The sequence below is a fragment of the Nuphar pumila genome, chromosome 12, assembly GCF_984573655.1.
Source record: "Nuphar pumila chromosome 12, dmNupPumi1.hap1.1, whole genome shotgun sequence".
NCBI classification, from domain to species: Eukaryota; Viridiplantae; Streptophyta; class Magnoliopsida; order Nymphaeales; family Nymphaeaceae; genus Nuphar; species Nuphar pumila.
Window position 1 is genome coordinate 89340476 of NC_143260.1, and position 15358 is coordinate 89355833.

The 15358-nt window shown below is 36.7% G+C and overlaps 1 protein-coding gene across 3 annotated transcripts in view; it reads left to right on the plus strand.

The window, feature by feature from the left end:
- The first annotated feature begins 5278 nt into the window (after window positions 1-5278).
- The window catches only part of LOC149821163 (E3 SUMO-protein ligase SIZ1-like), a 201156-nt gene continuing 191076 nt past the window's right edge, over window positions 5279-15358 (plus strand). For all 3 annotated transcript variants that reach the window (XM_089982042.1, XM_089982041.1, XM_089982043.1), the window contains exon 1: window positions 5279-5927. In XM_089982042.1, coding sequence (XP_089838168.1) covers window positions 5904-5927 — 24 coding nt within the window. In that variant the 5' untranslated portion in view covers window positions 5279-5903. The remainder of the gene's footprint in view (window positions 5928-15358) is intronic.

The window sequence follows — 15358 nt, forward strand, 5'->3', positions numbered from 1 at the left end:
AGCTAAACAAACTTGACTTAATACAAATGTAAACTAAGGTGAGTTGTCCCTTACGTGGGACCTCCTAAAGATGGAATTTCAAAGAAAAGAAAAGGAAATAACAAAGAAAGAATGTTGTCTTGATTAATATGCAATATTAATTCTAATTAACACAAAAAAATGTCTAAGTGAAACTTACCTAATTACATGCAATATGCAACATGCCTATACTTAATTATAATCTAATTAGGAAAAAGGGCAATTAATAAATGGTGAGGCTAGTTGGAATTAAGTGGGACCCATACAATCTTACCTTAAACAAAATTTTGACCTTTCAAAGTAAAAAATGCCAGCCCTGGTGGGCCCACACGATTTTGACTAAAATCCTCTAATTAAGAAGATTTCTATTTCTTAAATCAAGAATTTTAAAAATTAAGTAAGGTGATTCAATTTTTTAATCACTTTACTTAATTGGATCAAGAGATGATCCCTCTAGGCTGGAATTTCAAAGAAGACTCAGACCTACCAAACTAAGATCTCACAAAAATTGGAAACCTCTCTTAAATACCAAAATCGCCTCTTCCTTTGAGTTTTCAGAAATGCCCTTCATAAAAATTCAAAAATTTTCAAGATATACTAAATTAAACTAACTATATTCTAACCTATATAATACCTAAAGTAACTAATGCACGGACAAGATTGGAATGAAAAGAAAATTGTGAATACCTATTGCTTAAAAAAAAGGTAGATGCTAAATTAGCTAACTATTGACTAAAACCTATTCATAACCTAAATGCTATGAATCTAGCGATAAGAACCTACTAAAATTAATTAACTTACTACAAATGAAGCTTCAAGATTCGGTAATGGCTGCTTTCCTCTATAGTAAAGATGACAACTATTGTTGAACTCAAGTTTACAACAGAACATAAACATCATTTTTTGACTAAAATGCATAACTAATTAGAAACAAAATGTTCTAAACACAACACACTTCAAAACTCAACCTTAGGCTATCAAATACTGAGATTTAAACTTTTCAATTTGTTGTAAAAAAAACAAGAACATAAAAAAAAATTTAAAACATCAAAAACGGCTAGACTATGTCTAGCCTATTTTCATAAAAGAACTAAAAAACAAAGAAATAAAACAAAGGCAAGGATCTTACTGGATGATCCGTGCTTCGTCTAAGATTTGAGGCCTCCCAAAACTTCTTCTAACCCTCTGAGAAGGTCTGCAACTTCCAGCAATTGACGGAGGGAATAGTGGTCAGTGGTTCCAAGGACGGTAGGTGGGAAAGAAGGACGAACCTGAAAAATTCCTCGGCTCGCTTGAGGGCCCAGAAAACTCCTCGGCCGGATTGCACTCAAAAAGCTCCTCGGTGCGAAGACAAAGCTCCTTCAATGGCTGTTGTAGTGTTGTAAACAAAAATCATAAATTAGTAGAAACTAGATACAAAAATAAAATATACAAAAAGATATGGAAAGAAGGAAATGAAAGACGGCCAAAAAATTCCCAAGCGGCGCAACACCCGAAAAACTCCTTGGTGAGACGAAACGATGATGGAGGATGGAAAATAGAAGTGGCTGGTGCTGTGGAGGATTTCTCAAAGTTTTGGACAAATTTTTAGAAACAAGGGCGTCCTCTATATGTTTGTTTCTTTTTTCAAAATTTTTAAAATCACTCTTATGAAAATGTATTTTCAAAAACCCTCAAAAACTCTCAAAATTTGTTGGGCACCCCTTTTGGAAAAACATGAATAGATCTATGATTTGGGTCAATGTGATTCAATCTAATCCAAGATCCAAAAAATTGTCATTCTTATATGGGCCTGGATCTGGATCTCGACTGGATTCGCTCCATTACAAGAAAAAAAATTCATAACTTTGCCAATTTAACTCAGAGTTGGACAAAATTTGAAATGTAGCTTCCTATGACTTGAACTAACATAAACATGGGTTTTAACTATAAAAATGTGAATAATTACATGCATATGATGTTTAATTTATAATGCATTTCATGCATTATCAGGCATTCAAGGTTTCTTTTAAAAAAAATGTGTTTTAGGGGTTAATGTTGTTATGTTTTGTATTGTGAATAATGTATAGTGTGATTTGAATATTATTTGTGATTAGATATGAGATTTTTATGTATGGCAGAATTAAATATCATAAATAAACTCATCTAGGTCATATCAATTAGGGTTTATGGGAGCCTTATTTGGGCAAAACGATTTATATTGCTTTATTTGTAGTTTGTGTTTTCTTAATTTATGATCAACCTATATTTAGTTAATTCATGTTAGATCAGATATATATGTGCATGATTCATATGCTATTAGAAAATAAATTCTATTTTCCAATACATGTTTTCAGTGTACGAGTGTTTGTTTTGAAGAAAATTATTTCTGTGTGTTTTGGGATTGATTTCATACGCTGGATTAAGTTGTATGCAGCATGTATTTACATTGTTTCATATTTAGACTGGTATTAATTATGTTATGTTGAATTAAACCATGCAAAATCATGTTTATGTCAATCATTTTATGAAAAAAGTGTTTTTAATATGGTTTTTGTGTGAAAAGCTTATTGTCATGTTTTCACGAACCTACACACTTTTCAAGAACTTTATTATGCACCCAAATGGTTAGGCAAAAAATTTTCAAATTTTAGAAGGTCATTCAAGACACATTATGTAAGTCAAAAGAAAAATTGGCTTTGTTCGTCTGGATTAGAAAATATGTCTTCCTAAAGTTAGAACAAAATTTCTATCAATACAGAAATTTTGTATATGACTAGACTATCTTGTATATTTTATTTTTCTTAATTTGTTGCATGGTTATGACAAAATTTTATATATATATATATATTAGATTTCATATTGAAGAACTTTCAATAAAAATTTAAGGCATAGATTCATTATGGTCTCTGAGTTAAAAATCATTGAACATGGTTCCAAAACCTAAAAAATTTTGGAACATTGTCTATCGAAGAACCTAAAGAGGATGTGACCCGTGAATTTTAATTTATAGCTATGATGGAGTTTAGACCTTATCTATATGAGAGATTTTGTCAGACAGGTCCATCAATTTACAATAAAATTTATGAAATTTTTATCTTTTTTATGGAATTGTTGTTTGATGATTCTTTGGAGGGTTTCTATCGAACAAGTCTGTTAAGGGAACAAAAACTAGTTTCTGTAAATTAATTATTTCTCTTTGATCTGGACTCCGATTGAGGCAAGGTTTGTGGCTAAAGTTTATTGACACCTCTGAGCATCTATTTTAAAATTGTATATTTTTACTCATTTAGGTTTGGCCACGACAAAATTGATATCGTCTAATAAAATTCTCTCTGCAATTTTAGATTCGAACTCTTGTGTGTGTATGTCTTGGTTTCCATAAGTAGACCAGTGAGACATGTTTTGGTTCTAGATCTGAACTAGATGGACACTCTAATTGTTATGGACCATGTGTGCTTCCAATTATGTTTATGATATGTAATATAGTAATTATGCATGCTTTTATATTATATTATTTAGCATGTGTTGATGTTATACTGCATGTGGTTATGATATGCATGTGATGTCATGATTTCATTTAATACATGATATGTAGTGTATGCATGGGATGCACACAGGGTTATGAATGCACATAGTATTGAGTGTGTAGATGGAGTTCTGAATGGGAACTAGAGCTTATTTGATACAATGGGCTATTATTATATGATACCTGCATTGACTGATGACATAATAAACATAAATTTTTTTAGTATTTTGGGTATGCCTCACAAAGGTATGTTGAACCAAAAGGCCTAGGTCTACCATTGAGAGGGTAGGTTGTACAAACTCTATGGACTCATGAATCACTAAAAATGTTTCGAGTGACAATGTCTCATTTGGTCTCTAGGTTCAAGGGAGTTAGGGGCTAGGATTACCAATATTAGTCTAAGACGGTATGTTCAAACCTTCTGCAAAAGTATAAGATCAATCATTTTTCTTAGCCGTAGTCACTAGGAAAACTTTTCTTGGTCTGAGACTACTTTTACGTGGGTTTTTGACTCAGTTAACTACTCAAAAAAAATTAAAACATATAGCGTAATAAACACCCGAGTGAGTTTTATCTCTTTCGAGTGACACCCTACACGTACCCGATAAAGTTGGTAATCAAGAGAAACAATGCATTAGTTAATTAGGAATACTTCTTAATTATGATATCATATTTGTTATTGAAAGCATGCATGCGATATGATTCATGTGTAAGTTAATAATTTTTTTCTGATATTGTGTTAACTGAATTTAGTTGTTATGATCATTATATACATGCTTAATATTGTGTGTGTGTGCTTGATTAATGTGTAATCTATTAAGACTTGCTAAAGTCTAACCCTCCTACTTTTATATAAATAAAGGTAATGAATGAGCAATTATGAAGTGGTTACAGGATGTTGCGAGAGTGTTGTGTGAATCAATAATTTGAAATCATGAGAATACAATTTTTTTATTTGAATTCTTAAATTCTAAGATTGGATACAATTTTTTATTTATGTGACGAACATTTAAATTTGATTTATGAATGAATGTGATGCGTTTACCTACCTGTAACGGCCTAGAATGTTTAACCGATTTAAAATTAGTATTTTTTTGAACTCTCTTGCTAACGAGCTATTAAATGCTAGGGCTTGCGGCATTCCATGGATGGGTCCCACATGGGATCTGTTGGAGCTTGGATCTCGAGTCCAGATATGCAATTCCTGGATTCACCTAAAGTCTTATACGGGATGCATAAAGGCTGCACGCACGTCCACGCAAACACGAGATACACAGACAATAAGTTGGTGCGCTCCATGGATGATTATTTGAGGTCTGTCGCTGTTCCGTGCCACATGACGAAACAACAGAGAACAAACACTCAAACAAAAAAAAACAACAAATTCATTTTCTTGGGCACGTGGACAGCATAGGACAGTGCATTCTGTCCTGTTTGTGGACGTCGAAGGACATTCCAGCTTGTCCTGTCCACGCACACTGGCGATTCAATTAAGTGACTCCAGCCTGAACGATCCTAATCCTAGATCCAGAATTTGCCCCAAGAGTCTAGACAAACAAGACCCGAACTGGATCGGGGGTCCGACAGTGAGTGGAAGGCAGGAGGAGTAGGTAGTACCACCGCGGGCATTTGCACGGCACGCGTGGTGCGAGGGCCACCACGGCAGCGAACGGAGGTCGCGATTCCGACTACGGAATCCAAAAGAAGAATAGGGCGGATTTAAGTGAATGGCACGGGTTACAGCCACTTTCTGTCATGGGGGCTCCGGCTTCCGTCGGGTCAAATAGAGCGATACGACGCCGGATGGGAGCCTCTCCGCAATCGCACCACCCCCGAAGGAATTCCTCCTCCTCCTCGCCTTCACCGCCGCCTCCTCGTCCTCCTCTTCAGTCTCTGATCCATCGCTCCGATCCGAGTGAGAGCCCCTAACCCTAACCATAGAGATTCTCCTCCCCCTACTAGGGGTTCCCTTCACCCCTGAACTACTTACATCCCTCTTCATTTATCCGAGTACATACTAACTCTGGGTTGTCTCCCTGAACTCGATGTGTTTGCTTTACTTTGGCGTGTTTTGCTATTTCTGATCCGAGATCTTTTGGTGTCTTTTCTGATTCGATGTCCGGTTTCAATTAGCGTTTTTGGTTGGGGGAATTGCCCTAATTTGAAATCGAGCTCCAGTTTTTGCTTAATTTCAGCGTCTTGATTCGTGTTCTGTGTGTGGATTTGGCCTGATCTCCGCTTGTCTCTGGGAATTGTTGTATTGTTCGTTTGGGGTTCGGTGTTACAATTCGTGGGGTTTGGTAATTGAGTGCCATCTTTCGCTGCTCTGCTGTTGGTCCTGCGGGAATTCAAGATCTGTTCGTGGGCGAGAAACGATATGGATTCATTGGCAAGTTGCAGGGTTGGTTCTCATGAAATTCACTTTTTTTTGACTTCATTGTATAATCTGATTGGTTTCTTCATATTTTGGGGGGTTTTGAAGTTTCACCTTAATTTCGCTCCGAACTCAATTTGTTCGATACTGGTTTCAGGACATGAAAGATACATTTGCAAACATATGAATGTATGTCCTTACAATTATTCAGTGAAACATGTTTGGAGTCCCCTTCAATGACAAACGTGATGGAATATATAGAACAGTGCGTGGTGTTTCTCAGCGGATTTTGGTTTCCTACTTTTACTTTTGGGAATTGTGTTATCATAACTATCATGTTACATCGCCAAGTTATTCAACTCTTTCTAGATTATAGCTGGACCATTTTGAATGCTATAGCTTCGATTTGCTGTGAGTGGCATTTAAGTGGCTGTACTTACTTCACAATGTATTGTCGTTATTTCTGCTTGACAAAATTCTTTTAATATTTAAACAAGAAGGCTAAAAGCAGATGCATAAACTTTGGAGAACGTCTAGCATCTTGGTAATGTGTTAAACAAGAAGGATGATAGAAGATGAATAAGCTTTGGAATGTAAGGACAATCCCTCAATACCGTATTTGGCTCCAATCAACCTTTAACCCCATCTTTCACTCTTGAACAATAGCCACCAAAATTTTACTAATAAGGCATGATTTAGTAGACCCATTCTTCTGATTATTAGGTCACTTCTGTTTCCAATACTGTTTTTCCAATTTGGAGTTGATGAGGTCAGTTGAGGGAAAGCGTGCTAGCCATCACCAATATTGGCTTTCATTTTGTTCGACTATGTGCCTGGTATGGACATACATAGATTTGGATATTTCATTTGCAGCATAAACAAATTTGGAAGCTCAGTCCAAGTTCTGCAATGTCCCAATAATGCTGCAGTAACTTCCAAGTAAGGAGTATGCTTATCCTCCAATTTTAACTATTGATTCGATAAATAAGAGTGGGTGATACTTGATAGTTTTTAATACCTAATGCTAGATTGTTTAAGTAGATCAGTTTTTTTTTTTGGGATATTTTTGATTTGTCAAAATTGGGTTAACGATTTCCGAAGGACGAAGATGCATGCTATTTCCCTTTTTTTTCTGGAGTGCATGATGTGGATAGGCACTCTTGAAGGCCATAAGATTTATATGAAATACATGAAGATTGATTAAGAGCACGACTTGACAATTGCTGAAACCTTCAAACCAAAACATGGAAAGTTCTTGTTCGGATCATAGAGGACCAATTCATCAGCTAACAATCCGAGTTTTGAATCATGGATGGTATAACTGTAAGGAAATACAAAAAGAACAATAGAATGCCTCTTATGGGCCTCACAAACACGCAAAAGGTGTGAATAAACAATGACCACTTATGGGTCACATACAAGCACAAAGCCACAAATGGGCAAGAAAAGGAGCATAAAAAAGATAGGATTGTTTTCCAATGAGTGCTTGAAACAAGCATAAAAATACAAAGGGGAATAACCCCCTATATATAAATATACATAGGCAAGCCTTAGAGCCATTAGGACCCTCCACAATGGCTAGAAATAGAGACTTTGGGGAGGTCCCAATGTCTCTATTGACAAAAACCCATAATGTTCTTAGCTTTTGGCTAAGGGGCATTTTGTTAAATAAAAATAAAAATAAAAATAAAAATAAAAATAAAAATAAAAATAAAAATAAAAATAAAAATAAAAATAAAAATAAAACTAAAAATAAAATAAAAATAAAATAAAATAAAAGACTGATGTGCCCCTAATGGTCACAACCTATTACAATGAACAAAATGACAAAAATACCCCTAATGGGTATTACCTAATATATATATATATATATATATATATATATATATATATATATATATATATAGAGAGAGAGAGAGAGAGAGAGAGAGAGAGAGAGAGAGAGAGAGAGAGAGAGAGCTTAACACTCCCCCTCAAACTTATAATGTAATCATCGAAAGTTTGTCAAGCAAAAAATGAAACCGGAGAGAAGTAAAAACTTTCGTAAAGACGTCAACCAATTGAAATTCCAATGCTACACAAGGCAGGATGATGTTCTTTAGGTACTCTTCACGAACATAGTGGCAGTTCATTTCAATATGCTTGGTATGCTTATGAAACATGCGATTGCCAGCTATGTAGATGGTGTTTTTATTGTCTCATCATAACCTTGAGGGCGTTTGCATATGCATCCCATGTCTTCCAATAGTCTTCTCAACCACACAATTTCAGATGTTGTAGTGGCCATGGCGCGATACTCAGCTTCGATTGATGATAACAACACCTTCTGCTATTTCTTGCATTTTGAGGACACCAACGAGTCACCTATAAATACACAAAAGCCATAGTTGAGCTTCTATCATTAGGATCTTTTTCCCAATCATAGTCAATATAAACAATCAATTTAAGTGCGGAGGAGAAAGACAAAACAATCCCTTTAGTGACATAATTTTGTAAATATCTAATAATACACGTAACGACACTCATGGGCACAGTGTATGAGAATGTTGGAATTGACTGACAGTATGGACTGCATGTGAGAGATCAAGTCTCGTGATGGTCAAATATGTTAAGAGTCCCAATCATTTAGCGATAATGAATATGATTGTCCAGAGATGTGCTATCATCTATCTTTATTTTTGCATTTATCACTTCAGGAGTGTTCACCCTTTTTTTATCTGTAATTCCAGACTTGTCTATAATGTCAGAAGCAAACTTGGATTGAGTTAGAAAATAGCCTCGAGCAGAATATGCAACCCAATCCCTAAAAAGTACCTAAGAAAGTCTAAATCAGTCATTTCAAAGCTTTGTTTTAAAATATTTTAATAAAACTAACTCCCTGTTTGTCTCCAGTGATGATCATGTCGTCAACGTAGAAAAGAATAACAATACCTGCATTGGATTTCTTAATAAACATAGCAGTGTCAGTATAATAGAAAGTAAAACCTAGTTTAACTATAATAAAACTAAATCAATCGTACCAAGCTTTAGGCGCCTGTTTCAGCCCATAAAAGGCTTTCCTTAAGTGAAACACCTTTCCAACAAAAAATTTATATCCAGATAATGGATCCATATAAACTTCTTTCTTCAATTCACAATTGAGGAAGACATTCTTGACATCCATTTGATAAATAGGCAAACATCTAATGACAACTACAACTATAAGAGTTCTAACATAAGTCATCTTAGCTAATGGAACAAAAGTTTCATTATAATCTATTCCATACTCCTGAGAATAACCCTTGGCCACTAACCTAGCCTTATCCCTCTTTAAAGTTCCATCACTCTTGGTTTTGATTTTAAATACCCATCTACAACCTATTGTTTTTTTTCCATGAATTTTTTTTTATAACCTAGGTTTTCAACTTTTTTAAGGCTCGTATTTCATTATTCATAGCACTCACCCATTCAGGATAATTCTTGGCCCGATTGTATGAGAAGAGTTCAAAGTAAGAAAATATCTTGGCTAGACAAGCTTTATATTGAGTAAATTTTTTGTAGGATACAAATCTATCTAGAGGCTTATGTATTCTTTTGATTTTCTAAGAATGTTTGGTTCTTGATTTTCTATGCTAGAATATTTATCTAGGGCATTGGGATGTCTATCACTAGTTCTTCTATACTGGATAACTAGAGGTCCACCATCAATGTCATGCGACTCACCACACTTGATATTGTATTGAGGTTCATCATTAACAACATCATTGTTGTTTAACACTTCATCTTTATATTTAAGAAATAATTCTAGAAAAGAGTAATCATCATTTTCCTTGATAGACATTTAAATCAACAAAACTTTCTTGCTCTGTAAAGATAACATTCCTTGATATATAGAGTTTATCGTGTTTAAAATTGTAGAAGTTTAGATGAGATGCGCAGGAACCTAGAGAGAGAGAGAGAGAGAGAGAGAGAGAGAGAGAGAGAGAGAGAGAGAGCTGCAAAATAAGATAACTCGTTAAGTTTGATTAGGGCTAATCTCTATGTTAAATAGAGAGAGACCAAAGAGAGAAATTACACATAAGTCCCTCATTAAACTTAAATATCAAATAACCTCTAGTCTAGGAAAACTTAAACTTAAAACCTCTTAATCTCAACACTCCCCCTCAAGCTGGAGCATAGATATGAATCATGCTCAGCTTGTCACAACATTTTGAGAAATTTGGTTTAGCAAGAGGCTTTGTAAACATATCTGCAACTTGGTCCTCCGACTTTAGATATTTGGTAGTGATATGACCAGCTTGAACCATATCTCTTACATAGTGGCAATCAACCTCAATGTGCTTTGTTCTCTCATGAAAGACAAGATTGTTCACTATATATGTGGCAGCCTTGTTATCACACATCATGGTCATAGGAGAGGAAACCTTCACCTGAAGATCATGAAGAACAGTACGAACCCACATCAATTCAACAGCTGTTTGGGCCATAGCCCTATATTCTGATTCGACACTCGATCTAGAAACCACATTTTGCTTCTTACTTCTCCATGAAATCAGGTTGTCTCCCAGAAACACACAGAATCCTGTGGTAGATTTTCTATCTACTACAGATCCTGCATAGTCAGCATCAGAATAGGCCACTATCTCCAGAGTTCCACCTTTCCTGAACAATAACCCTTTTCCAGGAGAAGATTTTAAATACCTGAGAATCATTATAGCTGCATTCCAGTGTACCTCAGTTGGTTTGTCTAAAGCAATATCTAGCCTGGTCATAGTTACATACAGTGGCTTCCCTATTAGTGAGCGATAGCTTTTGCTGTCAACCAGTTTTGACCCTTCTTCAAACAACTGAACTTTATGGTCCATGGAAATATTTGCTGGTTTAGCTCCTAACATTCCCGTTTCCTTTAATAAGTCAAGAACATACTTCCGTTGAGACAAAACCATCCCTTCACGGCTCCTGGCAACTTCTATACCCAGAAAATATCTAAGTGAACCAAGGTCTTTTGTAACAAAGTGTTTTTGAAGATGAGCCTTTGTGGGTTCAATATCTTTCACATCGTCTCCTGTAAGAATGATGCCATCCACATATACCACCATAACAACTATGCCTGAGTTAGTTTTCTTGATAAATAGTGTATGATCTGCCGCTGACCTGTTGAAGCCAAAGCGTGACATCACTTCAAACAGCTTTTGAAACCATGCACGCGGACTTTGTTTCAAGCCATAAATCGCCTTTCTCAATTTACACACCTTCCGACACTCCCCCTCAACCTCGAATCCTGGAGGTTGCTGCATGTAAACTGTCTCAGATAGATCCCCATATAGATATGCATTTTTCACATCTAATTGACATAAGCTCCAACCATGATGAACAACTACTGAGAGAACAAGACGAATGGTTCCCATCTGTGCAACAGGAGAAAAGGTTTCAAAGAAATCAATACCATATGTCTGAGTATATCCTTTTGCTACTAATCTGGCCTTGTACCTTTCAATAGAACCATCCGATTTGTACTTTATTGTATATACCCATTTACATCCAACAATGTCAGCATTTACTGGGGAATCAACTAGATCCCATGTATGCTGAGACACTAAAGCATCCATTTCTTCTTGCATAGCAAACTTCCAGCGGTTATCTAGCTCTGCCTGTTGATAGTTCAAAGGAATCGTTTCAGTAGATAAGGCTGAAATAAAAGTTTTCATCTGATTTCCAATTCTGACATCGGAGACAAAATGAGATATGGGATATAAGGTACATTGTCGTGTCCCCTTGTGTAGAGCGATAGGCCTGTTATCATCATCATGAAGATCACTATTGTCAGTAGTACTTACCTCAGGAGAAGAAGAGGATGGAGGCACTGGCGGAGGTGGATCTCTACGCACATATACCAATGGAGGATTATTAAATCGTGAAGAGGATGAAGTGTGGTTCGGTAATGAGGGCACATATTCCAAAAGAAAAGGAAGTATAGGTAATGGAAAAGAGTCAACTGGATCAACCTGCAGTGGGGAACCGGTACTAGAGAAATATGGAGTGGATTCCAAGAAAGATACATCCGCACTGACATACTCTCGGCGAGAAATAAGATCATAGCATCGATATCCCTTTTGATTTTTTGGATAACCTATAAATATGCATTTTGTAGCTTGAGCAGATAATTTATCACGGTCAGGGCCAAGTTTGAGTACAAAACAAACACATCCAAATATTTTTGGTGAGAAAGAGAAGAGTGGGGCATTAGGTTTTAGGATATGTAATGAAATTTGATCACACACAGAAGATGAAGGCATGCGGTTGATTAGATAACAAGCAGTGGTAATCGCATCACCCCAATATAACGCAGGAACATTGGATTGAATCATAATGGTCCGGGCAACATCAAGCAGGTGCCGATGTTTTCGCTCAGCCACCCACACTTTGTTGAGATGAATAGGCACAAGAAGTTTGTGGTTGAATGCCATGATCTTGGTAAAATTGTAACAGAACTTTTGATTTAAACTCAAGAGCATTATCAGTGCGAACAATCTTGACAATAGATTCAAACTGAGTTTTTATTTCAAGAATTAAGGATTTGATAATACTTGGAACTTCAGATCGTTCTTTTATTAAAAACACCCATGACAACTTAGAGAAATCATCAACAATAACAAGATAATATCGACACTGAGTCCTAGTAGGAATCTTACTAGGACCCCATACATCTACATGAAGAAGTTCAAAAACTTTATGACTAGACCGACTCTGACTCGAAGGGAACGAACTTCGATGATGCTTGCCCAACTGACATGCTTCACACTGAAATGATGTAGTGGAAGGAATTTGAGGAAAGACAAAACAAAGCTTTGACAATGAAGGATGACCAAGATGACGATGCCACTGAACAGGACTGGATGAGTGTTCCACTGCAGCATGAAACATTACCCACTGGATGATGTAGGTAGTAGACTCCATTTTCTTCATAGCCTCCACCAATCTTCTTCCCCGTCAGCAAATCCTGAAAATGACAACCCATCGGATCAAATATTACTCTACAGTTTTGTTCTTTTGTAAGGCAACTAACAGAGAGTAAACTTTGAGGAAAGTTGAGAGCATGAAAAATATTTTTCAACTGTAAGGAGGAGGATATAGAAATATTTCCCTGACCAACAACCGATGAGGAACTCCCATCGGCTAATGAGACTCCTCGTTGAACAATAATATCCTTTAGATCTGAAAAAACAAGCGAATTTCCACACAAGTGTCTGGATGCACCGGAGTCAATAATCCACTTACTGTCATTCAAATGAAGATGATTCCCTGTTGAGTAGGAAACACCCGCTACAGGTGGGGTGGAACTCAAAGGGCGAAGAGCTATCAACTCATCATATTAAACTCGACTGAGGGTGATACTGTCACTTGCAGAGATATTATCATGTACATTTGTTGCCTCTAGTGTAGTAACATTTGCTTTAGGAGCATATGACTTTGATGAAGAAGAGGTTGGCCAACAATGCTTATCCCAGCAACGATCTTCTAAATGTTCAGATTTTCCACAGAATGTACATTGAAGCTTTCCTTTGCCCCCCATACCTCGTCCACGACCTCGTCCTCTCATATTCTGAATATTTCCACGCCCATAACCAGATGAGACAATTAGAGCAGATGACTGAGTCACAGGCTGAGATTGTGGAAGAGAGATCGCAAGTCTACTCAGACGATTGTATGCATCAGCAAGAGCAGGTACATCTGATCCAGTCAACATTTGGACTTTTGCAACAGAGAATTCTGAAGATAAACCTGTAAGAAACCGAGCAACCATAGTCTGTTCTTGATGATCCTTTTGCTTCGAACAACAAAGAGGCTTGTGAGCATTGAGTCTTTCAAACGCAACTTTGACAGAGGCATAGTACTGGGCCAAGGTTTGATCTCCCTGTTGTAAATTATATATCTCCTGTTCGACTTACATGATACGACTCACATTAGTCTCTTGTGAGTACGTATCTCAAAGATTGTCCCATATCTGTTTGGCTGTATTATAGTAAATTAAATCATCTGCAATATGGGTTTCGACACTATTCATGATCCATGACATAACTATGTCATTATCTTCATCCCAAGTAACGTATTTTTCCACCTTTTCATTGGGTTTGTCTTCCAACAAAATATGTTTTCTACGATGTCCAGATACCGACATCATTCATAAAAGTTCTGGACCACCTGACATAGTTAGTTTCATTCAACCTTACAGAAGAGCCGTACGAGAAGGGATTTGCAAAAGCCTTATACTCCCCAATATGTTCAATTTTGGAATCACATTTCGAAGTTTCACCCATACTGAATATTTAATTCTATTTCAGCTGCCAAAAAAAAAAGATTCACTCACTTGAATAATAAGTTTTATAATCACACGTCAGGCAAGTCCATGACTACACAGTTTGCCACACCAGAAATAAAATCTTGACAGGCTACAAGCGACACAGAAAATAGCATGTGTTACAATCACGCATCAGCCAATACTACGACCAGCAGCTGTACTCAACACAAAATCCCACGTCAATAAATAAAAGCTTCCTACAAACAGAATATTTTTCCACACAGCAGGGAATCACGCCTGCTGCTTCCACGACAGAAACACAATTGATACTAACATGCTGCTTTCACAGCACGCAGTAAAAAAAATCATGACACAACAGGGAATCACGACTGCTGATATTCATATTCTGAAATCGAACAACCAAATAAGATCTGAGAAGAACTCGACACCCAGATTCACGACCAACGATAATATGTAGACACAGAAAAAAAATCACGACAACTGCTGCTCCAGACATATAAATCACGGCAGCCAAAAGGAATTTCGTTTCTTCAGGGCATAAAAAAAAACAGTCATATTCCGATCACAAAAACAACACAGTAAATGAGATTGCTGTTGCTCCCAAACACAGGAATCACGACAACGAAAAATTCTACAACTCAAGGGCTCAAGGGTTACGGTTGCCCGACACAGGAATCACGACAACAAAAAAAAATATCCCACAACTCAAGGGTTACGACTGCCATCATCTGAAGACACGCATCCACCGTGTCCCTTAGATCTGATGACAGATCTGGGTCATGACCTTAGTCGGACACCCGATCTGTTATCAAATCTTACGCAAAAAAAATTACTGCACACCTGGTTTCAACTTTTCTTTTCGTTGGTGTAGATCAATCACGATCGATCACGCTCCCGAGATCAATGGCTCTGATACCATGTAGAAGTTTAGATGAGATGCGCAGGAACCTAGAGAGAGAGAGAGAGAGAGAGAGAGAGAGAGAGAGAGAGAGAGAGAGAGAGAGAGAGAGAGAGACGGCTGCAAAATAAGATAACTCGTTAAGTTTGATTAGGGCTAATCTCTATGTTCAATAGAGAGAGGCCAAAGGGAGAAATTACACATAAGTCCCTCATTAAACTTAAATATCAAATAACCTCTAGTCTAGGAAAACTTAAACTT